Genomic DNA, 27,129 nt, shown 5'->3' with positions numbered 1-27,129 from the left:
TAGAGGAAATTCAGGGGAGCCTAGGCCCCCGTGGCCCCACGTAGCTATGCCACTGTCGCACAGTTTATAGAATATGCAGAGCGCTCATCCGTAGTGACTAAATTTAGTCTTGGGCAGTTTTGCAAAGTAAAACTTGGTATAAATGCCGATGTCTAAATTAGACGTGGACCAGGTGTGTTCTATAACAACGTGCATAGATTTTAGATACGCCCATGACCCACCCATTCCACACCCATGGCCACAACTGTACAACTTAGAATTTACGAGCATCATATTACATGTTATGACTGGATTTGCACGTGGAACTTAATTCGTGCTATATAGAATCTGGGTGAATATGCCTTTACTGAGCACTTTGTACAGCAAAGGGAGATGAAATCAAATTAATTATTTTGATTGTGTTGCCTCCAAAACACTGGAATAGGCTTAAACGCTCTCTTCTATGGGTGTATAACTTTCAATACCTGCAAAACAATGTTTTTTAATTTATGCAAGAAGCTGAGGTGGTTTAGTGACTAAACACAGCTATGATCTCGGAGAAATGCTGAGAGAGACTCCTGAAGTAAGACCCTAGGATGTCTTTTATTTATTTATTTATTTATTTTTATAGCAAGAAGCAACAAATGCTTAATGCTGCCCTGCTCCATCTTGAATCTTTCTGGGTTCTGGACTTTAGGAACACTGCTGTATCGAGAGAAACTGTGTTTCCTTGTCTGTTAGTAGTATTCTGCATTATCTGACTTTGTGTTCTGGCTTCCTTTTAGTTTCCCAAGATTCTTCTTGTCCTCAGTTTTGATTTTGCAATCAAAGCTTCTGTGTTCACACCAAGGTTCTGTTTTCCAGCAGCTGCTTCCCCAGCCTGTACAGTCATTGGAGAAAAGACAGGACTAGGGAAACGGGTAAGTCGGAACAAAATTTCCTGTGTATGTGGCTTAGTGTCAGAGGTGACTACTGTGGCACATTTTATTAGGGCTATAAATGTTTGAAGCAGCCAATTTTGGGTGGGCACAAAACTGTCTCAGCCCTGCTCTACCCCACCTCAAAATAAAAATACATTAGCTGAGGAGGATCCCCAAGCTCTGTCAGTTGTAAACTTTCTCTGAAGGTGGCCAGAACTCCCTTTTACCAAGTTTGGTAGGCAGGAGCAACATTCCTAAGCCACTGATGCTGGCACTCCGTGCTTGCTTAGCTATCTGTGGCTCAAAGATGCTGTTGTTGATTGCAGAGCTTGGTAGAAGGGAGTTCTGGCTGCCCTTTTGGAGGAGGTCCTCAGCTGGGGATGCTTGGGGATCCCCACCAGCTGTACAACAAGGGTCAAGACAGGTCTTAGAAATTCTAGGGTCCAGATCAGAAAATAAAGGAGGGCCCTCTCCCCGATTCCCTCTCCTCCCTGCCTCCCCTCCAATTTCCCCACCTGCCATTATTATCACACCGACAGACCCTCACCAAATACAGAACAAGGGATCACAAATTAGAAATAAAAATATTTAGACAAAAATTGAACTGAGAGCCCCAAGAAGTTAAACTTAGCATGTACTTGCAACACTGGAAAAATAAAACCAGAAATGCATTTCCTTTTCTACTGAACACAGTACAAAGACCTTTGCTATGCACATTTCCTAAAGCTAACATATTCCATTTAAAATTCAAAATAAAATACTTTTTTCTACCTTTATGGTCTGGACATTTTATTTTTCCATCATATTGGTTCCAATTTCTCTTTTCTGCTTTCCTGTCTGTCATCTGCGAATTCTCCTTTAAGCTGCTGCTGTCCATTTGTCTTTTCTCCTATCTCCTGTCATTCTGTCTGTCATCTGTGAATTTTCCTTCAAGCTGCTTTTGTCCATTTGTCTTTTCTCCTCTCTCCTGTCTATTCTCTCACTACACCTGCCTCTGACATGTTGATCATTCCTTCTTAGATCTTTCCTATGTTTTCTTTTTCTTTTCTGGCGCTTTCAACTCATATTTCACCCTCTGTCACTATTCTCCTTTTTACTTTTAATCTATTCCCAATTACCATATTTCTACCCTCTGTAATCACTAGCCTCTTATTAATTTCCTTGATATCCCAGCCATTCCCTCTACCCTTCTGTCCAGAATCTGCTCCCTCTTTCTCCTTTCTCCACTCTAGTAGCCTGACATCTCCTTGTCCCTTCTCTGTTCCCTCACCCCGATGGTCCAGCATTTCTCACTCTTCTTCCCTCACTCTCATTGTCCGGCATCTCTCTATCCGATCACTCCCTTCTGCTCCTGGATCCAGCATCTCTCTCTTTTTCCCCTTTCCACCTCCTGTGTATCTCTCCCTCCCTCTCATCTACCCTCATGTCCAACATTTCTCCCCCTTTCCCTCCCTTTTGCCCTGTGTCCAACATCTCTCCCCCTTTCCCTCCCTTTTGCCCCGGGTCCAACATCTCTCTTCCCCCTCCCTCCATGCAGCATTCTCTCCCTTCCTCTCTTCCACTGCCAAGTCCAACGTTTCTGCCTCTCTCCCACTGCCCATTTCTCTCTCTCTCCCTCCCTTGTGCCCTAGGTCCAACATCTCCCTCTCCCCCATTCAGTACTACACCCTTTCACCCCTCCACCAACATGTCACCCTCTCTTCCCAATGCACCATCTCTCCCTCCCGTCCATCCCTTTGTCCAGTATCTCTCCCTCTCTCGCCCATCTCCCTTCTCCATGCAGGATCTCTCCCCCCCCCCCCCCCCCCCGTTCACCCCCATATGCAAGATTTCTCCCTTTCTGGCCCCTCTTCACCCCTTTGCTGCATCTCTCCCTTCCTCCCCCTCCACCCCATGTCCAACAATTCCCCCTCTTTCACCCCTTGCTTATGCGCCCCCCATGCAGCATCTCTCCTTCCCTCCCACACCCCAGCCACAGCTCTCCTTATTGCTGCTCTCATTTCAATGGGTCCCGGCAATGGCAGTGATTCCCACACACTGCAGGCTGAATATCAGAGCCTTTTGTTTTCTGGGAATAAAATCTCTTTTCCTGAAGACTGAATGTCTCAATTTGACTAAAGTAGTGAAAAAATAGTTTGGGGATTTTTCCAGCTAGTTTCAAATTGTTAGGCAAAAATGATGCTTATTTGTTGATACTTTGGAGGGGTTTGTATACACAGGAGCCAATGTTTTCAAATGATTGTGGGTGCTAAACCCAATGGAAATTACCGTTCCCTGGACACGAGTTTGTTCAGCATTTGGCGTGTTCAAGCACCCACAAAGTTGGCTTATATGGTTGTGTATATCCGTTACCTGTGTTGGGTCTTGGGGGGGGGGGGAGTTGTAGAAGCTTGAAAAGTGTCCACCACCATACTCTACTTCCACTTATAGATAGCATGCAATAATGAAGTCACCGTGATTTCTGATATCACATATCACCTGATGTGCAGAAAATGGCCCAAAACGGAGACATAAAACAGAAGCAAGCATTGATCATGCACAATGGAATCTATTCCCATTTCTTAGTGAACTAAAAAAAAAAATCATATATGTATGGGGGAGAACTGGATTCCAGATTCATTAAACAGAGGGTATTTATGTCTAAATATACCCAATAGGGACTTGCATCAAAGAAGACTCTGGACTATCTCTCAGTGGAACTGGCATCACACAGGTTGGATGGCGAGTCCTTTTCATGCAAGGATTTTGTGGATAGATATGTAACTTGAAGCTGCTCTAATTGTTTGATTGTGTCTTCGGTACACCTTTCATCTAGACTGTTCACTGCCTATTTAAGTAACATTGTGGACATGATGATCAAGAGGCTTCTTTATGAGAATTCACAAATGCATCATATGTGGTTGGTTGCAAGGACTCCATGGGATAGACAGCTGCTATTGAACACCCTTATCTATTGTTTAAGCAGAACTGTGGGCACTGTGTTGAAGATGGACATTGTTTAGCTGTGTTTTTGCATGGCGTATGTCAAGTTTTGTTTCCAGCTCACTGTCAGATGGACCATATAAAATAATGTCTATCCTTTCCAAGTAAAATACCCACAAACCAGGCTCCAATCAATGTCCCAAAACAGATATCTAGATAAACTGCTCCAAAGCTCCACCACTATTTAGGATGAAAATGTATATAGAATATATAACAATTCTTAGCTTGTAGACCTCAGCAGCACCACTCCAAGCTCTCAAACGTTCATTGCTCTAAGCTTTATATGCTCACTCATCATCGGTCTTTAATTTAAAAGCTTCTCAATCATTTTAATTGTAATTTCAAAAAAAAAAGTTCAGCTTTCAAGACTTAATAAATGTTTTTCAAGAACAGAATCAGCAGTGGGGCTATGTTATCCAACACGCACCATGTTTCGTCTCATGGCTTTATCAAGGATCTGCCCCTGTAAAAAAAACATATATTAGGAAACTTGCTAAACACTATTTAATTTATTCTACCATTTTTTAAAAAACAAATCAAATACCTTATGCCACGGACATCAAAAGTCTCTACTGTGTTTCCATGGCTAAGATGGCGGCAGCGTCTAAAGCCCTTTTTAAACCATAATCTTTAAGATCAGCTGATCTTTGACAGCGGCATTTTATCTGACATTGTTGAGTGGCCTGGGTGCTTCCATACATAACTTCTAATAAGGATTTTTCATTCTCCCCCCAATTAAATCAGAAACCAAGACATTGACCAGTTGACTGGATATTTGTTCAGGTGATAGTCCACTGTCTTTTTTTATTTGGGGGTCTCAGGATATTTTTGGACATAAAAACAATTAGATATTACTACACTCACATTTTCTAGCTTTCAATAGTACATCACCACGTGTGCACTATTGAATGTTCTGGGATATACCTCCTTTAGTGTGAGTGGAGATGAAAAATACATAAATACCACAGTGTTAGTGAATGTGGGAATTTCTCCAATATTCCCCCACACCCAATAATATATTTTTGTTGTTTATTGGTGGCAGTCGTCAATGAATGCTTTGAGTCTGTTTTAGGTATCTAATCTCTCCATTTTGGATCACTCCCTTCATATCTGCTCCCGATTTGATATTAATGCCAAAACAAAATACCAGCCTTAATAAATGCAATGTAGATTTTTACATGATTTCCATTCCTGTTTGAGAACTAGTAAGATATTTTGGGGAACTTGTTTCTTTTGGCGGTTAACTTTCAGAAAAAGAGAGCCATAGACTGCAGTATGCTGACATTAGAGATCAGAGCCTGGGTAATATGTTAATAGGCATGGAGGAAGGGAAGAGGCAGGGCAGGGAGACGAGCTGGGCAATGAGGGGCCCTTTTACTAAACTGCGGTAAAAAGTGGCCTGTGCTAGTTTTGGTGTGTGAAATTGGCATGCGTTGGGCCATTTTCTTTTACCATGGCAGGAAAAAAGGCCTTTTTGAAAATGGGGCAGTAAATGGCCGTTCGTTAATATTAAAGTTAGCGCATAGCTATTTACTACCTGAGCTCTTACTGCCACATATTTAGAAGGTGGTAAGGGCTCATGTGATCAGCATGCGGCAATGTGGCCAGACTGCTGATTACCGCCGAGAACAACCTCCCCCCCCCACCCCGCGGTAGAAAATAGAAATTATTTTCTACTGTAGGAAACTGTATACGCCAACTTGAAAGTACCATCGGATGTCTGTGCTACCCCAGTGGTAGGGTCGATTTGGCACTCGCTACCTGTGTGGTAGCCCTACCGTGGCTTAGTAAAAGGTCCCCTAAGTAAATAGGCATGGAAGAAGGGAAGAGATAAGGCGGAGAATATTCCGCCTCCCAAGGTTGCTATGAAAGGGTTTTTGCCGCATGTCAGTCTCGCTCACCAGAATACAAACTTGCTTGGAATGCTAAAACTGTTACCTACAGCACCGTGGGTTGGTTTTATGGTGGTTGCACAGCCCAGATTTACTTGTATGGTTTTAAGTTTGATAGCAGTATATGTCGTCATTTACAATGAGGTGTCTTTTAAAATTTTGTCTTTAATCCTTTGTGCACTATTCAGTCTTGCCCAAACAATACTTTGCTGGCCTCCAGTTTGTTAGGACACCTTCAAGGCACACCCTCAGTGCTACTACTATAGCAGGAGTCTTCCTTCCCTGAATCTGAGTATGCCACTGCCATGACAATACCCTTATGCTCAGTTGGGCCTCTCAGAACTATGGATCTCCCACAGCCTAAGCCACAAGTCCAGCCCTTGTCTTGACTTCCTTGCAAGACAAAATAGTCATGTTTATTTTAGAAAAGCATTTGGAGTCCTTAACTGATGTGTGAAAAAATTCTGAGAAGTCAAATGCATCTTTAATTCAGACTTTTATTTATTTACAGATTGAATGGCAAACAGGTTCTAAGATTCTTGCCACCTGAGGCATTGGTTCAATCAGGAATGAATCCCAACACATCACTGCGAATCATTTGCAAATACATTTTTACGTTCGTCTCCCTTGTTATGCTGGTGATTTTCAGTTCTATATGCAGAAAGAAAGAGCTGCTCAAATTTTCTTCTGCAGTCAGTGTGAGACACCTGCTGCCCCCACTAAGTTCTTCCAAGGTAGCTCAGATGCCAAGCTGTGGAAGCCATGTGGCAGCCAGCACCATAACCCCAGTGCCGAACAGCAAAGACTTTTTAATTGCAGCATATTTAGACTTAAGAAGTAGCCGCAGTGTCCGCATTCTTGGAATTACCCATCGGGAGACGTCAGAGGTCCTCCTCTGCCTCTTTTGCTTTTCCAATGACAATTACTCTATTGCAGCAGAGATCCAAGTCCACACCGATCATTTTAACTTTCCTTATGGCACTACTGACCTGATGTGTAACCTCAAAGATCAGAGGATCCCAGAATATGTATCAGTTTATCATGGGGTTGATCCCAGAGAGTCTGGGCCCCTTTTACAATATTTAAAAATTCAAAACCGAGAGGAACAGCTGTCTGATGCCTTTCCAATGACATTTAAGTATGAGTTTGTTGTTTGCATTTCCACCATGTTTGGCCATTACAATAATGTGCTGCAGTTCGTTCAAGCCATAGAAATGTACAGGATGCTTGGAGCCCAAAAAGTGGTTGTGTACAAGACAGATTGCAGTCCACTGATCATGAAGGTCCTGTCATACTATCAGAAGCTGGATGTCATAGAGATTATTCCATGGCCCATCACTTCATATCTGAATGTTTCCTCAGGTTGGCACTTTCCCGAGCACCCTGGAGAGCTTCACTATTATGGTCAAACTGCCACATTAAATGATTGCATTTATCGCAACATGTATAGAACCAGATATGTCTGCCTGAATGATATTGATGAAGTAATTATTCCTGTGACCCACCAAAGTTGGCATGACATGATGGACTCCCTGAGGCAGCAGAACCCAGAGGCCAGCGTTTTCAGCTTTGACCACCATATTTTCCCAACAGATGTGAGCTTTGAAAATCAGTCTTCCGAATCCAAAGCATGGAACTCTGTCCCTGGTGTGAATATCTTGCAGTATAGCTATCGAGAATGCCATAAACCTGAAGCTGACAACCCTATGAAAATGATCATAAATCCTAGAGATCTGATAAAGACATCTGTTCATTCACCCCTGGAATTTTCTGGGGAACACTATTGGGTGTCCATGAATGTTGCCATGTTGTGCCATTACAGGAAATCAAAAGAACCAAACCTGGAGAAAGAATTTCTTGTAGAGGACAAGGTGCTCTGGAAATATAAAGAGAAATTAATCAATAGAGTAGATGAGGTCCTAGATGAAGTTGGGCTTTTAGACAGACAAGAACAGCTGAGATAGAGGGAATGCATATTGAATAAAAGTGTGATCAGCAAAATGTGTGTGATATGGGCTAGCGTTCATTACATGCCAAATACATTGAAAAACTTAAGTCACATATGGAGCCTTTTTCTAAAGTGCAGTGACGTCTGGGCTTAAGGTGTTTTAGAGTGGAACTTTCCCATGTGCTAAGGCCAGATTTAATACAGCACTTTCGGTTTTTTTTTAAATTTTCAGCTAATGCGCTAATGTTCCCTTTAGTGCGCAAGACCTGCAAAAAATTAATGTGGAAATACTTACCACCTCGTATATGGGAAGTGCTAAGTCCATGTTAACTCTGCTTTATCTAGTTAGCACACTCTAATCATAATCCACAAGCTGGATAACACAGGAGTGCCCATTCTCTGCCCATGACACCCCCTTCCAAAAATATTTAAAAAAAACCAAATAAATAACGTATGGGTTACCACGCACCAGCAAGTAAAATATTGTAAAACGCTTTAACACATTTTGCAAAAGCTTGTTCTTGCATGCTAACCCTGCGTTAAGGGCTTAGCACCCTTTAATAAAAAAGCCACATAGGGTATCTTTTAAACCATTTTTGATAATTGTGCCCAAAAGCTTTTGAGTCGTAATCTTTCTAAAAGATGATCAGGAGAATTTTAAAATTAAAAAAATATATACATGGCAAGGCAAAAAAAGAGTTTTTTTGCCATTTTCTCAGCAACTGCTTTGAATTTCAGTGAGAAAGTTTACATGGTTATTTAGTCATCATACTTGTGTATTACTATTAAACAACATTTAATTATGGGTAAGGTATGTTGATTTTACTGACATACCTAGCGATTTTTGCATGTTAAAAATGTCCAGGCTAAAACAACAATAAAGTAACGTCATTCAAACGACACAATTAACAATGTGTCAGAATTTCGCAGTCACTGTGAATGTTCAGTGTCTACCTCCAGCTTAAACATAGGCCTTCAATCGCTTTGGGAAGCTCTTAAGAGCCTTGTCGATCGGTCCCTGTGGCAAGCTGTCCCAGATCATCTGCAGCGCTTCCTTAAGTTCAGTAGTTGTTTGTGGCTTTCAGTGGAGCTTGCGATAGACCCCCAACATTGCTCCCCAGACAAAATGATATCACAGTGATGCAGACTTAACAGTAAACTGGTACTTTTTTTTTTTTCTCAAACAATGGTAGTTTTACAGTGTAACATACTCAAATTCAAAAATAAGGAATTTTAGCAATGATAGTTTTACAGTGCATACATTTTTGAACATGTGAAAATCGATGGGTGGTCATGCTAAAAAGTCTGAAACTTTGCCTTGTTTAAAGATAATCTCATTCCACTTGGCACATAAACGTAGATAGTAAGAGCAAGTAAAGCTGTAAAATTTCATCTTGAAATTCCAATCAGTTGCTGAGAAAACAACAAAAAAAACCTCTAGGGTTTTACTTTTTTTTTTTTGCCTCACCCCGTGTATATGTGACAGGTTTTTAAGGTGCAACAAGTGTTGATTCCCAAACAGTTCTCTAAAAAAAAAAAAACCCAAAATATTTTCTAGAATTAAAAAAGAAATTTTGAAATATTAATTAAAATCTCTTGGCGATGTTGAGATGTTCTTGAAGGGAGTGAGTTAGAATTTTAAGAATGGAGAATATTACCTAGAGCTGAGTGCCCGCATCAGGAAGCCAGGCTGCTAAAGCCCAGACTCACTCATAAACATAGCGCTGCTGATGGAGGGCTGCTTTGTAGACAGTACATGAAAAGCAATGACTGGTCATAGACACATAATGAAGTGCCTGTTTTCTTCTCAGGGACATGCATGTTTTTGTAATGTCATGTGTATTGAGGAAACCGAAGGATTATGTACTACAAAGTTTTGTGGGGTGGGGACAATTAAGAAGGATCAAAAAAACACACAAGGGTGGAAGAACACCAACAAGTCCAAAAATGACCACTTCTGAAACCACGGTAGTAAGAGCACCAAATGAAAGTTTATTGGGACCCTACACAGTCTGTGTTTCGGCTAGACAGCCTTCATCAGGGGTCAACAGCTTGACGTTTACAGATTGGCTTCTTGATCTCTCAAGCTGAAGAAAAGTTTAACGACACGGTGCTATCCACAGTCCACAATGGAAAAGTTAGCTTGTGAATCAAATTTCTATTTTTGTGGGGACAATTAAACCATGAGGTTAAAAAAAACCTGGGAAAACTGAGGTAAATATAGGAAATATACATATAAATAGCAATGAGAATTTTTGGAAGGTATGCGGTTACTTTTTACCTATTTATGGTATAAGCATAATATTTTTTTTCTTTGCTTATATGTGAATCTATTCTGACATCCAAAATCCAAATTCTGAAGGGGGTTGATGTCAGAAGGAAAAATACAGCTAACTGGTCTATGGCTTTTCCCCCCTGCTTTCTTTGAAACATTCTTCAGTACTGTATTAACAAATACCAGACACACTTCGGACAAGCAGCCTCATGCAGGCTGTGGACCATCCCTGGCATAACTGGAGCACAACAGTGCCTTTTCTTAGTGTTTGAAATCTTACACAAACAAGCTTCATACAAAATAGAAATGCCACCTCAGTGCTAGAATCAGTCCATTGTTGATCAGTGGAATTTTAATTGCAGACAACCAAGTGTAACTGTGATTAGCTAAAAGTGATCTTTAAACCAGAATAATCAATAAACCCTGAGGAGTTATTACTGTTCTTCAGCACCACCTTGTGGTTAGTTCCTGTCATTAGCGGGCAGACAGACAAAAGTAACTACCCTTTTCACCTTTTTGAAATGTGCCAAAAATCATTTTTCCCCATAAAGATGGAAAATGTAGGTTTTTCTTGCAAAATGAAATTCTCAAGAAGACTGCATTCAAATGATCCCATAATGTTTCTTCAAATCCTTCCAGCACATACCTTCTGCTTGTGCACCTCCCACCTGCCTCTACCAATCTCTCCTGTACGTTCTTCCCTTTGTGGCTGGCTGGTGTGGGTACTTTACTACTTTGGCTTCTTGCAGCCACTCAGTGATTCCCAGCAACCTTGTAGGCTGTGAACTGCACAGGGCTCCTTATATCTCATATTAATTGTAGTATCAACAATCCTGGTCTTAAGTATTTTAATTATCGGCTAATTAAATTTATTATCTGTATTATAGCCTAAATTCTACAAATCAGTTCTCAAACAAATTTTATTTTACTATATCAAACTGTATAACTTTATAAACTTATAACATCAATTCTTAATCGGTAATAGAGATTCTACCACATCACTGGAACAAAATAATTACCAACTTACAAAGTCACATCATCCAGTACTTAAAATATATCTATAGTCTTTTCACTTAACTTATCTTCATTCCTGAATAGATGTTGAAATGTTCATCCACAAATAAATTGTCAAGTGTATGTTCGTTGGTAACCCAAAGATCAACGTTCACTCGATGAAATGATCCACGTCTTCTTAGGATAAATCAATTTCCTCAAAGCAGTCTACTCCACTCCAAACCAATGCTTCTATTGGATTTGTCTCACAATGGTGTAGCAATCTCTCATTATCCATATACTCCTCGGATCTCAACACAGGCCGTGTTTCATAGCTACTTCTTCAGGAGATCCAGCTACATTCAAGCGCTAGGCTCAAAAACAGGAAATCCCATTCTGATGACATACATCGTCAGTTATACAGTTTGATATAGTAAAATAAAATTTGTTTGACAACTGATTTGTAGAATTTAGGCTATAATACAGATAATAATATTAATTGTAGTGGGAGAAATAAGGATTCCTGCCAAATGACCAAAAATAAGTACAACCCACAGCAAAACTGCCAAGGTATGGGAATCATTGAGAACTGGAAAACTGTGATCAGCAATGCAGTTCTTTACCAAAGTGAGGAGGCAGCCTGGGAAGAAATGTGTGAGAAGGTGCCAGAGGTGTAGTCAATTTCGGAGAGGGCATGAGCCCAAAGTGGGGAGGGGCATATTTTGCCCCACTTCCCTCCCACTTTTGACCCCCACGGTAACCCCACATAACTGGGCTAGCAGGGGTCCCTAAGCCCTGCCAGCTGAAGCTTTCCTGTGGCAATATTTGCCAACACGCTGCTTGCCCTGGTTTCCCGCCCCACACAGGGGAGGGGGAGAGCAGGACAGGCAGCGCGGCGGCAAATATTGCCGCAGGAAAGCTTCTGTTGGTGGGGCTCGGGGACCCAGGCTAGCCAAGCCAGCAGACCTTGGGGGGCCCTGAACCCAAATTGGGGGGGGGCAGGCCCACAAGGTCCCCCTGTGGCTATACAACTGGTCCAGATGAAGGGAAGGGAGAGACTAAGAGAGAGGAGCAAAGATGTGAAAGGCCCTGGGATGACGTGGTGAGGAAAGGGAGAACACAGAGGACTAGCAATTTTAGGGGGACAGGTGCGTAGATAATATGGAGTGGAGCCAAGGAGAGCTGGGGAGGGGTAAAGCAAGAAAGGAGGAGGAGAACATGAGATCAAATGAGGAAAGTGAGAGTACCAGTGATCATGTGAGGAGGGGAGTGGTGATGAGTATATGACACATGAAAGGAATAGGGAGAAAAGATGAGGCAGACATGCTGAAGGATTAGAAAAGAAGAATGGAGACGGGGAGGTGTTGCAATGTGGGATTTGAATGAGGGGAGAATATGAAATGGGGAAGGCAAAAGAAAAATAGATGGGAAAGAATTGATAGAAAATGGATTAAATAAGGGGCAGATGGGATAGTTGAGGGGAAAGGTAAATGGGAAAAATGGGGTTGAGAGAGGGAGGGGATTGGGGCGAGTGTGAGTTGGGCAAGGGGAGAACTGAAATGTGAATGAAAGAAGAGAGGGATGGAGATGGGGCTGAGTGAGATGAGAAATTGACTGAAGACTGGGAGGGAAAGAGGCAATTAGAGGGATGAAAAACACATGGAGAGATGAAAGGAGAAAGAAGTGAAGCTTAAAGAGTGAGATAAGTGGTGAGAAAAGAAAATGGAAAGGAAGGATTGTGAGTGACATGGGATGAGGGAAATTGAGGCATGAGACGGGCATAGAAAATATGAAAAATTATGGAGAAAGAAAAGTTGCATGATAGATTTCAAAGAAAAATATTGAAGGAGATGGAGAGGTGAGAAAAGACGCACACAAAGAAACTCCATGGAAACATAAAGCAGTAGAGGATGTAGGAGATGACTTTCAACATTATAACGAAAGGGGAAAAGATGTTTATTATGTCTGGAAGTTTGACATCTATAGCTTTTTTTAGGTGTTTGTTTTTTTTATGTGCCAAGAAAGAGAGTAGAAACAGCACCATCAAAATTACGTATATAACAGCAGTGCGTGCCTCCCTTCTCTACCCCCATATGGAGAGGGGACATTGCCCATAAGAAATGTATTTTGGGCTTTGCTCTACACCACCATCAATGGAAGGAATGATATTGTAATGCAGTTTTTCTGTGCTCCTCTAGACCCACACAGTGCTCACCCCCAGAGAGAGCCACCATACTGGGACACAGTTTGGTTCATCAAGGTCTTTCAAAGCATTTTGGGAAGGGAAGAGGTAGAAAGCATTTTACCCACATACATCACCTGTTTGAACATTGTCTTCCATGTGTGAGAGTAAAGTGATACACAAATGGCAGAACTGAATAGGCACATTGAGCTTTCAGACACCAGAAATGACGATTTGGCTGACTAGAAAAAAAATGGAACATAGGATACTGATGTCAACGGGAAATTATCAAGGAGGTTTAATAAGACAGGAGATGGCATGACATCACAAGGCTGAAGCCAGTTTCCCCCAGCAGCTGCCATCTTGGTACTTCCAAAGCTGCTGCATCTTCATTGTCATTGTTCATTGTTATTAAATGTCTTTGGTAGCCAGTACCATAGAGGGGCATGGTACAGAAATGCCTGGCTTTGGGATGTGGCCAGAGGAAAAAGAGAGGATGTGTCAAACTGTGGTACAGGGGGGACATGGGGAAAAGAAGAGTAAGGGAGGCGTAGGAAGGAAGAAGAGGCTGGACATGGTGAATCAGTACATCACTATCAAAATGAACAGCAAATGCTCACGTCACCGCTCCTAAGCATCTGGGACCTCCCAGTTGCTGATGTGCTGCAAATGTGATCTGGTATCAGTCTTAGTCAAGTCTAACTCCACTCATAGGCATCCACTGCAACCGCCTTCCACTCGGTCGCCCCATGGGCTCAGCTGTGCTTCAAACTAGTGGTAGGAGTGGTATTTCCCATTCCGTAAGGAAGGGTGGAGGGGAGGACAGCACCACCACAACTCTATACTCCAACCACCGCTCCTGCATTACCTAAACTAGGCAGGGAAGACTAACACACAGAGACAAAAGAAAATTTCTTTATCCTCCACCCACTGCCTATCCAACTGGAACAGCTTTAGACTTTTTACAAATACTTTAGGACTGCCTATGTGTGGTGCGTTTGCTGTTGTTTTTATGTAGAAATATCTTTATTGTCCTCATAAGCAAAAATAAAGGCATATAGCGCAGCACTGAAATCTACAGTACAACATTGCAAATAACAAAGGGCAAAGCAAGCTCTTGAGCAATGTCAAAAACATTTTGAATATAACCCTCCCCCCTTCACAGATCCTTCAAATTCCCCAACTCCCCTTACATACCCTCCCCCGACCTAACAGAAAGAATGCAAAACAATGTAAACCTCACCCTTGCTATCATTTTCAATAGCGTTTGCTGCTGTTTTGGACTACTCAATATGCTGGCAAGCTCCACCTACTGGCTTCAGCTGAGATAATGGGCCAGATAGGCTCATGCCATCTCCCATCATTAAACCTCCTTGGAAATGATCATTTGATCCTCCCAGTTGACCCATTCCAGTAGTGTCTGTCTAGCTAGCAGTTAAGGTACAACAATGGTAGAGAAGGAAGTTTGGTAACAAGTATGGCTGTGGCATCTCTTTTATGATTTATTTGTATTTTCTATATCAGTGTTTCCAAGTCCAATCCTGGAGCACCCTTTTCTAGTCAGATTTTCAGGATATCCACAATGAATATGCATGAAAGATTTGCATATAATGGAGGCAGTGTTTGCAAATCAAGTTCATTCATATTCATTGTGAAAACCTGACTGACATTTTATGCGTTGGAAGCCCAAAACAATTGTAGCCACTGTTTTCTGTGGGCCCAGCTTATTCCCAGCTTGGTCTAACAGGTGAGGGTTTCTGAATATACACAATGATCATGAACGAAAGAGATGTATTTGCAGGATGTAAATGCATCTCATACACATTCATTGTGAATATATTGAAATTGTTAGGTAAGTCTCTGAAAAAGAGTTGGGAAAATTAGGCCTTCAAGGGGAAGATACCCTAAATTCACCAATCATTGCATGCTATTGCATTTTCTAATAAGTAAAGCCCTGCTATGTATCTGCAAACGTACATTGAACTGTGCCATTAGGATTCATTATTCCCTTTGCATTTCTGTTTTGAATAAGAAGAGCTGCTCTGTTTATTTTCCTCATATCTACAATGTTTAAAATTAAAATGAAATATGTCTGTGTACGTGATGTCTAATAGATTTTTGTATATATTTTCTCCCTCCTTCTAAAGCTAATGTACTCTGTAAAATATCTAAAAAATTTATTTTTTAAACCATGGTGAATCAAAGATCTTTCCTAAACAGGAAATCAAACTGTAATAATATATGATGCAATATGTCCAGTGTGCCTTTACTTTAAAATATATTGAAAAGAAATGACCTTTTCAAAGTTTTGACATTTTCTTTCTGTTTCAGAATGTAAATCACATTGGTTGCAAGGAGGAGTTATTATTGAGGGGGAAAATATTGCAGGTAGGGCAGTGCACTCTCTCCTCTGTTCCCCCTAGAAACATAGACCACAGATGGGGCATGATGTTAGAGAATAGTTCAATTGGAATTTGTAATCTCTAGGTTGTAATCTGATTTGCTTGGTCTTGGTTCATATGCTCATGAATTATTTGTAGGAGATTACCTATAAGTAGTTAAAACGTCTTTTGAATGGACACTTATAGGCAGATGATCAAAAGACCCACACTGTTCCCAACCGCGCTCTAAAAATAGCACTGGAACAGCGTGGGGCTTTATCAAACCTTTGATCAGAGATAACCGCATGCAAATTTAAGTGCGCTATTCTCTCTGATCATGGGGGTAGATGTTTGGGAGGATGCTCAGGTACAATCCTCTCGCACTTGTTTGACAGGACCAAGCTATCCAAAACCCAGGCCTGTCAAACACAGGGGCTGGAGGCCCATGGGACCACCAGACCCCAGCTACCCCTGCCCGGGCCAAGCGAAATGAGGGCTGGAGGTCTGGCGGACCTCCGGTCCCCCTGCCACCCCCCTGCCACAGGTTCGGGGGGGGGGGGGGCTGGAGATCCGGTGGGTCTCCAGCCCACCTAACCCCCCCCCCCCAGCATCCCACCAATGTCCCTGGTGGTCCAGTGGACCACAGGCAAATCCTCCCCCCACCCGCAGGTAGGGGGTGGGGTGGGTGCAGGATTTACCCGCGGCCCACTGGGCCACCAGGTACATCAGTGGGATGCTAGGGGGATTGGAGACCCACCGGATCTCCAGCTCCCCCCCCCCCTTAACCTGTGTCAGGGGGACCAGAGGTCCTCCGGACCTCCAGCCCACTATTGCTTGGAGGGGGGTCAGGTCGGGGCTCCTGCATTGGGGGGAATGGGAGCCATCTAGCATGCAAATGGATGCTGGACAGGGCTCACCTTTCCTCCCCAATGGTCTTCAAACCCTATTGCCACATCCGATCTGGCATAGGGTTTGCCGTGGCCAGCAAGCCAATCTTTGACGAGCTGGTCGTTGATCATTGGGGATGAACAGGTTTAGCATGCATTTGCATGGTACTTGCACTAAGAGCCCTGTTTTGCATGCATTTGCATGCTATTTGTGTTCAGAGCCCACGAGCGCATTGTTTCACGCGCTCAGGAGCTCTGATCATGGGGAGGTAGCAAACACAGGCGCTAGTATGTCACTAACAGCCTCTAGCGCCTGTGTTTGCTTCTGATCATTGGCACATTACTTTTATATCTGTACTTTGAGGGTAATAGTATAACAGTTTGCCTAGGTTAATTTGGCAGGAAGGTGTCTTATTTTACAGACATGTGAAGCCCAATTTTAGAATTTAAAGGGGGTTTGGACATCATTAATTTTTTTTTTTTTTTTGGGGGGGGGGGGGAGGGTTGCCGGGTTCTTGAAGCCTGGATTGGCCGCTGTCGGAGACAGGATGCTGGGCTTGATGGACCCTTGGTCTTTTCCCAGTATGGCGGTACTTATATACTTAGAAAAGATGTGGAGGTGTAAACTGAGATGGCCAGCTTGGGATGTGCACAAATCTCCCTGTAATTTACAAAAGCTTTGTCAGACAGAGAGACACTTGTAAAATACAGGTATGGATATGCAAAACTCCATGTCCGTCTTTTCTTCTTCCCCCTACCCTTTCATTGATGTGTTGTTTTTTTTTTTCTCTTAAGTTCTTCACAGATGGGTGTCTACTGTGTGTATCTCATACTCAGTTACTCTTGTGGTGTCCATCTGTAGAGGGAACATTTCATCTAGATCTGTGTTTCTGTGAAGAAATATTTTTTAATGCTCTGTCTACCTTCTCTGATCTTTATCTCACCACCTACTACTCTTATTTGTCATTTATATCTAGTTATGGAACTTCTGATGTCAACAAATGTTATGCTTCATGTATCATATTCATACATTTGGTATGTTTGACTGCTTATCCTATTTCCCATCTCACTCTTCTCCTCTGGGGTGTATATATTTAAATCTTTCAGTCTGTCTGGACAACGCAGGTCCCTTCAGATGTAAGTATATTTGTTCTACCCAAATGACAGAGAGAAGAATTAGGGGCCCTTTTATTAAGTCATGTAGGCGCGTACACGCGTCCTATGCGCGCCAGTTTTGAACTACAACCTGGCTACTGTGTGGCCCAGGTGGTAATTTTATTTTTTTAACTTGCATTCACTAAGTGCACCAGAAATTTTCCAGTGTGTGGTGCTGAGCGGTAATCGGCATTGTATGCGCATAGACCATTACCGCCTGGTTAACGTGCGAGACTTTACCGCTAGGTCAATGGGTGGTGGTAAGGTCTCAGGCCCAAAATGGATGCATGCCAAATTTTATTTTGCCGCATGTCCATTTTCAGCCAAAAAAAAAGGCCTTTTTTGTAAACACACTGAAAAAAGGACCTGCACGTGTCCAATACACGCATCTACAGCAGTGCAGGCCATTTTTCGGCACACCTTAGTAAAAGGACCCCTTAGAGTTGTAGTTTGTTGGCTAGTAATGGTTCACACACGCAGAGCTGCACTTATGCTGGTAGTCTGGTGCCAGTTCTTTTTAGGAATATATGCAAAACCGTAGATGTATTTTGTTGAACAAAGCTCTAACAAATCAAGGTGTGATGGATACAAGCCCCCAATGCCATATTTATTCTGTGTACGTGATTATATCCTGTTGTTTTCTCTTGTTAATAAGTTACTACCAGGATGCAGCAGCTCAGCTATTGTTTGTGTGGGGGGTGCCAAAAGATGCAAGAACTGCCAGGCTTAGAATTACTTATTTTAGATTTCTAGGCACCTAGAAAAATATTATGGTGCTTTCAGGCATTGCTGGGATTTTGTTTTCCCCCTTATAATGTTGGTGTGCAATTACCAAGCATGAAGAGTGTCTGGTCTGGTTGTTTCAATAGACTATGAAGTCAATTTGCTTTATATACATGGTGGATGTGGGCACATTTAATGCACAGGTTTGCATATGGTTTAGGGCATTCTTCTACTGAAGGCGTTGGCTCTTGGCTTGCAAAATTATTAAACGAGGGCAGTGTGTAGGGCCACAGACGGGACAACAAGGCGGAGCCAAAGTTCAAAGAAAGCAGTTTATTCAATTCAAAAGTAGCAATTTGTTGGGAGACCCAAGCAATTAACAATTTTATTTTGCTGCATGTCCATTTTCAGCAGAAATGTAAAAAAGGCATTTTTTGCAGGCGCACCAAAAAATGGATCTACGCGCACCCAAAACCCATGCCTACACTACCACAGACCATTTTTCAGTGCACCTTAGTAAAAGGACCCCTAACCCTCTAACACATCTTACTCTCTTACCTATCTATATGTTCCTTCTTTGCTTATACCCTTCACTTTCAATTAAAATATTCTATTACGTGTTGTGTTGGCATTGTAAGTAGTATACTATGCCATACTTTGTATTGTTATTTGAATATTTTTACTGCTGTAATTGCCTATTGATCATGTTTCATTTATTCTTACTGTACACCGCCCTGAATGAATTCCTTCAAAAAGGCGGTAAATAAATCCTAATAAAAAAAAAATTGTTTCGGTCTCTCAACAAATTGCTTCTTTTGAATTGAGTAAACTGAACTTTGGCTCCGTCTCATTGTCCCGTCTGTGGCTCTACACACTATCTTTGTATTACAGTTTTCTGTGCTGTTCCTTCCTTCTGACTTGCTCAGCTTACAAAATTGTCAGTGCTCTATATTTCCATTGTAGCTTCCTGTATACAGTACAGTATAGTTTCTATAAAGTATCAATGGTTGCCTAATGCTGTTAGAATTCAATCAATACTTACAAGTACAAGTAAGAGGAAATGTGAAAGATTCTTGTCCCCAACCTACTGAAGAAAGATAATGGAAAGCTTAAGAGACTGATCAACAAATTATTGTAGCATTATTGAACTCTTAAATCTCTCAGAATGGACATAATTGGACTTGAACCTGGGACACTGACTAGGTGTCAGGTTTAACTAGACTGGTTGATGATTCCAGCTACCATTAAATACCAGGGCTAGAACTGCAACTGCCCATTTTGGGCCTGAGACCTTACCACCACCCATTAACCTAGCGGTAAAGTCTGACACGTTAACCAGGCGGTAATGGTCTATGTACATAAGTACATAAGTAGTGCCATACTGGGAAAGACCAAAGGTCCATCTAGCCCAGCATCCTGTCACCGACAGTGGCCAATCCAGGTCAAGGGCACCTGGCACGCTCCCCAAACGTAAAAACATTCCAGACAAGTTATACCTAAAAATGCGGAATTTTTCCAAGTCCATTTAATAGCGGTCTATGGACTTGTCCTTTAGGAATCTATCTAACCCCTTTTTAAACTCCGTCAAGCTAACCGCCCGTACCACGTTCTCCGGCAACGAATTCCAGAGTCTAATTACACGTTGGGTGAAGAAAAATTTTCTCCGATTCGTTTTAAATTTACCACACTGTAGCTTCAACTCATGCCCTCTAGTCCTAGTATTTTTGGATAGCGTGAACAGTCGCTTCACATCCACCCGATCCATTCCACTCATTATTTTATACACTTCTATCATATCTCCCCTCAGCCGTCTCTTCTCCAAGCTAAAAAGCCCTAGCCTTCTCAGCCTCTCTTCATAGGAAAGTCGTCCCATCCCCACTATCATTTTCGTCGCCCTTCGCTGTACCTTTTCCAATTCTACTATATCTTTTTTGAGATACGGAGACCAGTACTGAACACAATACTCCAGGTGCGGTCGCACCATGGAGCGATACAACGGCATTATAACATCCGCACACCTGGACTCCATACCCTTCCTAATAACACCCAACATTCTATTCGCTTTCCTAGCCGCAGCAGCACACTGAGCAGAAGGTTTCAGCGTATCATCGACGACGACACCCAGATCCCTTTCTTGATCCGTAACTCCTAACGCGGAACCTTGCAAGACGTAGCTATAATTCGGGTTCCTCTTACCCACATGCATCACTTTGCACTTGTCAACATTGAACTTCATCTGCCACTTGCACGCCCAATCTCCCAGTCTCGCAAGGTCCTCCTGTAATCGTTCACATTCCTCCTGCGACTTGACGACCCTGAATAATTTTGTGTCATCGGCGAATTTAATTACCTCACTAGTTATTCCCATCTCTAGGTCATTTATAAATACATTAAAAAGCAACGGACCCAGCACAGACCCCTGCGGGACCCCACTAACTACCCTCCTCCACTGAGAATACTGTCCACGCAATCCTACTCTCTGCTTCCTATCTTTCAACCAGTTCTTAATCCATAATAATACCCTACCTCCGATTCCATGACTCTGCAATTTCTTCAGGAGTCTTTCGTGCGGCACTTTGTCAAACGCCTTCTGAAAATCCAGATATACAATATCAACCGGCTCCCCATTGTCCACATGTTTGCTTCATACAATGCCGATTACCGCTCGGTTTAAATGCCTCAACTCTGCAACACAACAAAACCTTAGATTGTATTGAACATTATATATTCCTTACTACCTTTAACCCTTATTGTACCTTAATACCCTCCCCTTAACTGACCATTACTTCAAATCATATTTGTCTACCCCCACCGGACTTGACGATCACCTTTACGGTAATATGTAAGCCACATTGAGCCTGCTAGTGGGTGGGAAAATGTGGGATACAAATGTTACAAATAAATAAATAAACTCCCATGAGTCTTAGCCCAGTGGATCGGTTGGGTTCACATTTTCAATTGAAGGTCTACACTTGTAGCTTCCTGTTTGCTCAAGTTCAGAAAATCTTCCAAAACAGCTTCTTCCAGAATTGCCTCCTGGTTGGAAAGAAAACCAGAGCCCATTTGCATTGAGTTGTAGAAGTATGAGGTAAAAAAAAAAAAAAAGACACAGGAACTCCCAGGTAAAAGAACAATTGTCTGATTTTTGTGACTGATGGTATCTATCCAATAGATCTACTTTACGTTTAGCACAGATTAAAATATGTTCACAACAGCCAACCCCAAGTGTTTAGTTAGCACCCTGGATATAAAGAGTATTGATGCATTCTACAATATATACTCATTCTGTCCTAAATAAGGCTCTGGTGTAGGGAGCTTCAAGGGGGAGAAAAATGTTGCTGTTATCACTGTGGTATCTAAAACCATGTTTCCAGACAGTGAAATAATTTGGAAAGGTTTATTATTAAAGTTTGAGGTAGAAAATACTGTAAGGGCTGAAGGAAAAAAAACATACTTTTGAAATTGAGTAAAGAAAGTTCCGGCTAGGCTATTGTTTTTTGTGTGAAATATAACTGCGGTCTACTTTTTGATGTAGAAAGCTATATAAGAATATGCATGCAGAACAGGTACGGCAAAAGGTGCTTGTTCTGTTATTACTGGAAACATTAAAGGATGAAGGGAAATAATTGAGACCATTTCACTTAATTCAGGTAAGGATTTCTTTCTTAATGTTAATTTAACTCTACTTTTTTTTAACAGCTTCAGTTAGGTAGCAATGTCATCACCATGTAAGGTGTTGAATGCATCAAAACGCCTGTCTAGTTTCAGCTTTGAACTTAAGCTAAAAGAAAAAAATAACAAAAACTTCAGCAAAGTCCAGAAGGCTAAAGAAGAATTGCAATGTTCAAAATACAGAGATGAAGAGATAAGTGGAATTGAGGAGCAGAGAGCCATGAAGACCTTGCAAATCAACACGTATTCTGCCTGTGGAGATTTTAGATACAAGTTGCTTTTGGTTGGAATTACTGTACAGTTTGTATTGGGATACATCTATCCATATTTCTTTCCAAAACAATTAGTAAGTATGCATGTTCAATAGTTTTCTGTCTGATTTTGGTTTTCGTATGTTCCAAAAGAACAGGTTCCAGGGTTCAGAACACTTGATCCTAATCAGTGTTAAGGGTTCTGTTCCCCAAATATTCTTATTTTAATGAATTGGTCTTTGACATTTGAGATAGTAGTAGGTTATTTTATTTACTGGACAGCAGGTACTGAACACTTTACTGCTGGGAATGAATGAGTATGGCTGTTTTGTATATTATTTTTTGGTAATTGTGTCTGGAGGATTTTTTATTTATTTATTTATTTATTTATAATTTTGTTATACATTTAACAAGGTAATCCTTGCTTGAAACACAGGCAAATAATATACAACATAACATTCTCATCCAGTGTTTTGCCAGTAAATACAAAGAAAAAAAAAACTTCAAAAAATAAATCTTACAATGGACAAGAAGATTAAAAGGTAATTATACATTTAAGAGAAAGATAGTTTAGCCTTCCTTAGACCTCAAAAATTGAGGGGGGAGTGATAGAGTCAGAGAAGTTTCAAAAGAAAAGGAAATCAACATTATTATCAAGTAAAAGCTGCTTTTACTCCAGGTTATAAATTACTTCAACTGTTTCATGTCTAGAAACGATTTCAGTTGTTCCGGTGAAAAGAAAGTATATTTAGTCTGACCTAACTTAACCACACATTTAGATGGATATGCCAAGAAAAAAGAACCACCAATATCAATTGTTTTCTGTTTCAAAGTAAGAAAAGCTTTTCTTTTTTGTTGTGTTTGTTTAGTTACGTCTGGAAAAATCCAGACCTTAGAACCACAAAATTGAGCCTTAATATTACGAAAATACAGTCTTAATATGTTATTATAGTCTTGTTCAAAAACAAAAGAAATCAACAATGTAGCTCTATCAAGTATTGTTTCTGAAGATTGTTCCAAAATGTCAGAAATGTTTTGCAGATCCGGAGTAATATTTTCTGTTCCTCGCAGTTCCCCTTTTGGTTTAGGAATAAAGTAAATTTTGTTTACCGGAGGAATAGCGTCCAGGGGAATTTTGAGAATCTCGTTCAAATATCTTCTAAATGTTTCAATCGGAGTTACCCCCGATAGCTTAGGAAAATTTAACAGACGGAGATTAAGCCGTCTGTTATGATTCTCTAATTGTTCAATTTTTCTTCTTATGTCCATATTATCTTTAACAAACATAGTCTTAAACTCCTTAAATGATTCTACTTCTTTACCAAGATTAGCCACTTGCTTTGTTAGATTGTCTTTAACAGATTCAACAGTTACTTTTAGCTCTTCAAACTTGGCATTTAAATTTAACACATCACCTGAGGTTTTTTGTAGTGTAGAATTCATCAGGTCCAACATCACCCCAATCGTTTCCAGTGTCACCTCCGGATTTTTCACTGAGGAAAGACAAGTTCCCTCAGGCTTCAGAGTCGACTTTTGCATGCCCGGGTCCTCGCTGGTTACCCCTGCCGATACACTTCCGGGATCGGCGGGGTTTCCCTCCAGGGACGCCGTCGACGCTGGACACGGAGGAATCAAGAACGTTGATGGTGGTGAAAGGGAGGTTTCCTCTCCCAGCGGGGATCGCGCTTCTCCGAGAGCTCCCGCTATGGGATCCTCCTCCCTCTGGAACCTGGAAAAACCGGCGAAGTACCGCTCAAGAGACGCTTGGGCCGGAGAAGACGTCAAGGTAGGCTGAGGATCTAACCTTAGCTTCCCCTTTCTTTTGGAATGAGGCATTATTAAGAAAATAGGAATAAATTTTTCTCCCCAAACGCTCAGAGCTCTCTGCCGTTCAGCCGGTTAGGCAGCCATCTTGACACGCCCCCCCTGGAGGATCTTCTCAATTCAAACTTTAAACTTGTTTGTAGTACCTCTCTTTTTGAAACATAGAGATGACAAGCGGCTGCAGCATTTAATACAAACATATCTGTGGCAAGGGAAGAAACCTAGAATACCGTACCACCAGATAGCATCCCCAAGAGAAGGGGGCGGCATGGGACTTTTAAATATCAAATTTTTGACAATAGCGAGTTCCATGCGGCACATAAACGATTGGTACAGGGGAACATCAGATTTTTCCATAACACAAGCGGAGACCTTGATGTTTACGGATACACATTTTAGTCACTTGCTTCACTCCGGGACTCCACTTCCCACAGCGGCATTTCATAGACACCCGTTATTGAGATCTCTCAGGGAAACTTGGAGGTGGATATGTAGGAGTCATCGTTTCTCCCCCCGAATATCTCCCTGGATGTCAATTTGTGATAACCCAGCATTTTCACCAGGTCAAGGGGTCAGTATATTTAAAAGTTGGGCGAAAAAGGGGATCATATATCTGGCGCATATAGTTACAGAAGAGGGACAAATTCTCCCATTCACGGAATTACAGTCCCGATATGGGATTCCTCCGACGCACCGATTTGCATATCATCAATTACACCACTATGTAGCCTCCCTAGAGTGGACAGATCTTACGGAAGATGTAGTAGAGGTTCTTGCAGAGGAGTTCACTCTGGGATCACAGCTTAAGGTTCCACTGAAATTTCATCACCAACAACTCAAAGACACTACAGAAGAGATAGACTTCCGGCGATTAGCGCAGGAGTGGTCAAGGGACTTAGGTTGTACATTTACCGAAGGAGAATATAGATCATATTTGAAATCTATCTATAAGCAGCGGCTTTCCATCCCACAAAGGGAACGGCTATACCGCTGGCTGCTTAGAACACACATATCTCCTCACAGAGCACAGAAAGCAGGGTTTAATACAACAGGAGCATGCCCAAAGTGCAACCATGGTTCTGCCTCTCTCGGCCATATGTTCTGGAGTTGTCCCTCCATAGAGCGGTTCTGGAAACAGGTTATAGGGGGGGTGGACCAATTATGGAACTGTACTCTAGTGTGGGATCCTTTAATTTTATTTAATATCTTTCGGTATTCTACAGACCCCCCAGAAGGCTTTAAGGCATTTGCAAAGATAGCAATATATTTTGGAATAACTTCCATTTTGCAATTCTGGAGAATGAAGGAAACTCCCCCTCTGCAGATATGGCGATCGCAATTAGTGAAACAAATGAGAATTGATAGATGCGGGATACATGATCTGGACAGTCCAGCGGGCCAGGGGTTTCGGGCGCAGTGGTAGGCACTCTGGGTCACTCTCCCGTCCAGAGCGAGAAGTTTACTGCTAAATTTCTAATCCTTACCAGATGCCCTCTTGTATTCGGCATCACACGGGGAACCAATTAGTGAGGACAATGTTATATGATGCTCCTGATAAGAGGGCCCTCGTTCGGTACCGTAGAACAATGCAGTCATCCTAGATGAGTAAAATAGTGTGACAGACATCACCACTTTAGATATTTGGTATCTATAAGAGACCCAAACATTACATATGGCTGAATCCATAGGAACCTGAAGGGAAGGGAAGAGGGTGGGTATAGCCGGGAGGAGGTCAAGCCAATGAGACACATTAGGTGGGCAACTCCGGCCAATACGTTATAGATGTAGCTTAGACATTAATTAGAAAGTTGTGAATGCCCTAGGAACAATAGTTGACACTGGTAGGGAGGGAGGGATGATGGGTGGGTGGGCTGGGGAGAAATATAAATGCACTGTTGTAATTTACTATGTTGAATATGTGATTTTGGATGACCTTCCTTTGTAAAGTATCTTTTTTGACTAGTATTTGTTAACTGTTCATGTCAACTAATAATAAATAAGATTCAAACATAAACTTGTTTGTAGAACTTCTCTTGTACAGTATAAAACCATTAGGCATGGAGCATAGTCCACAACAGCACAAAGGTGATAATAATCTAGAATGTAGTTAGTCCAACTTCTGAGATTTTAATGTCAAGTTTTCTTGAGTAAAATTCTATAATAACCCTATAAGCTAGATTCATTGCTTTTCTGTGATCTGTGTTTGTAATGTGCCCTATTATGTGGGGTACAAACTTCCATTTGTAACAGTAGTATTGATACTAGGTCTGTTTTTTATATCAACTTTCTTGTTGATGTCTTGTAGGGGAAGATTAAAAAAAAACATTTTTTAAAAACTTTATTCTTGCAGCAAAAATTCATTTGTAGAAAAATATAGTTGGTGTCTCTATCAATTTTTCTTCTTTCATTTAGAGTTAATTAAAATCTACTGTCTTATCATATAGGTAGGCTTTGTCCAGCTGGTTCAGATTGAGTTCATTCCATTATATGACCACATTTTTGATCAAAATATATTTATATATATAGGTAGAATAAACTGGAATTTCTGATTTCATATTCATAGCAAAATTAGGGCAAATCTTGAAGCCTGGAAAAATTCCCTAATATTTTTTAGAAATACTTTTTATATATTTTCAAAGAGATGGTATTGCCTCGAACATTGAATTCAGAGGCCCATATTTTCTTATATGATAATCAGTTGGAAATCTTGATTAGTGCATGTAAAAGTATTTTGCCACATATGGAACTGCCTGAACACTCTTTCAATAGTTCTGTATTAATTGATCCAACATAGCTTTGTTCTAAATTGATGTAAATATGCCTTATTGGTAACTTATTTAAGTAAATGTAACTATAAGCATTTATTACTGGAGGTAGATTTTTTTAAAATAATAATTCTTCTAGCTGTTGCATCTGGATATAGATTCTTCTTTGTGTTTAGCAGAAGTATCCAGGTGCTCAGCCTTGAACAAAGATGTCTTTGTCAGTCCCATGATTACATGATATTCAATTGACCAAATAACCCATTTCAATAGAAAACCATTTTTAAACAGCTTTATAGGGTA

General features: G+C 41.3%; 2 protein-coding genes across 7 annotated transcripts in view; one reads left to right on the top strand and one right to left on the bottom strand.

Moving 5' to 3' along the window:
- LOC115472971 overlaps positions 1-8,417 on the top strand; it is a 140,984-nt gene extending 132,567 nt beyond the window's left edge. For 5 of the 6 annotated variants that reach the window (XM_030207527.1, XM_030207528.1, XM_030207533.1 and 2 more), the window contains 2 exons: positions 765-899; positions 6,285-8,417. In XM_030207527.1, coding sequence (XP_030063387.1) covers positions 6,343-7,737 — 1,395 coding nt within the window. In that variant the 5' untranslated portion in view covers positions 765-899; positions 6,285-6,342 and the 3' untranslated portion in view covers positions 7,738-8,417. The remainder of the gene's footprint in view (positions 1-764; positions 900-6,284) is intronic. The other variant, XM_030207530.1, reaches the window with a different exon arrangement.
- A 14,294-nt stretch (positions 8,418-22,711) lies between these two features.
- Positions 22,712-26,543, bottom strand: LOC115472970. Its single transcript, XM_030207526.1, has 2 exons — positions 26,093-26,543; positions 22,712-24,210 (listed from the first exon to the last, which is right to left on the bottom strand). Exon 2 carries the CDS (start codon positions 24,074-24,076, stop codon positions 22,928-22,930), a length of 1,149 nt encoding a protein of 382 aa, XP_030063386.1. The 5' UTR covers positions 24,077-24,210; positions 26,093-26,543; the 3' UTR covers positions 22,712-22,927.
- Between the last annotated feature and the right edge of the window lie 586 nt (positions 26,544-27,129).

Source organism: Microcaecilia unicolor, chromosome 6, assembly GCF_901765095.1.
Source record: "Microcaecilia unicolor chromosome 6, aMicUni1.1, whole genome shotgun sequence".
NCBI lineage: Eukaryota > Metazoa > Chordata > Amphibia > Gymnophiona > Siphonopidae > Microcaecilia > Microcaecilia unicolor.
This window is presented reverse-complemented; position numbering and strand designations above follow the sequence as displayed.

Bases quoted from the DNA above. Each gene is read 5' to 3' on its own strand.
- LOC115472970 (XM_030207526.1), bottom strand. From the start codon at position 24,076: ATGCCTCATTCCAAAAGAAAGGGGAAGCTAAGGTTAGATCCTCAGCCT.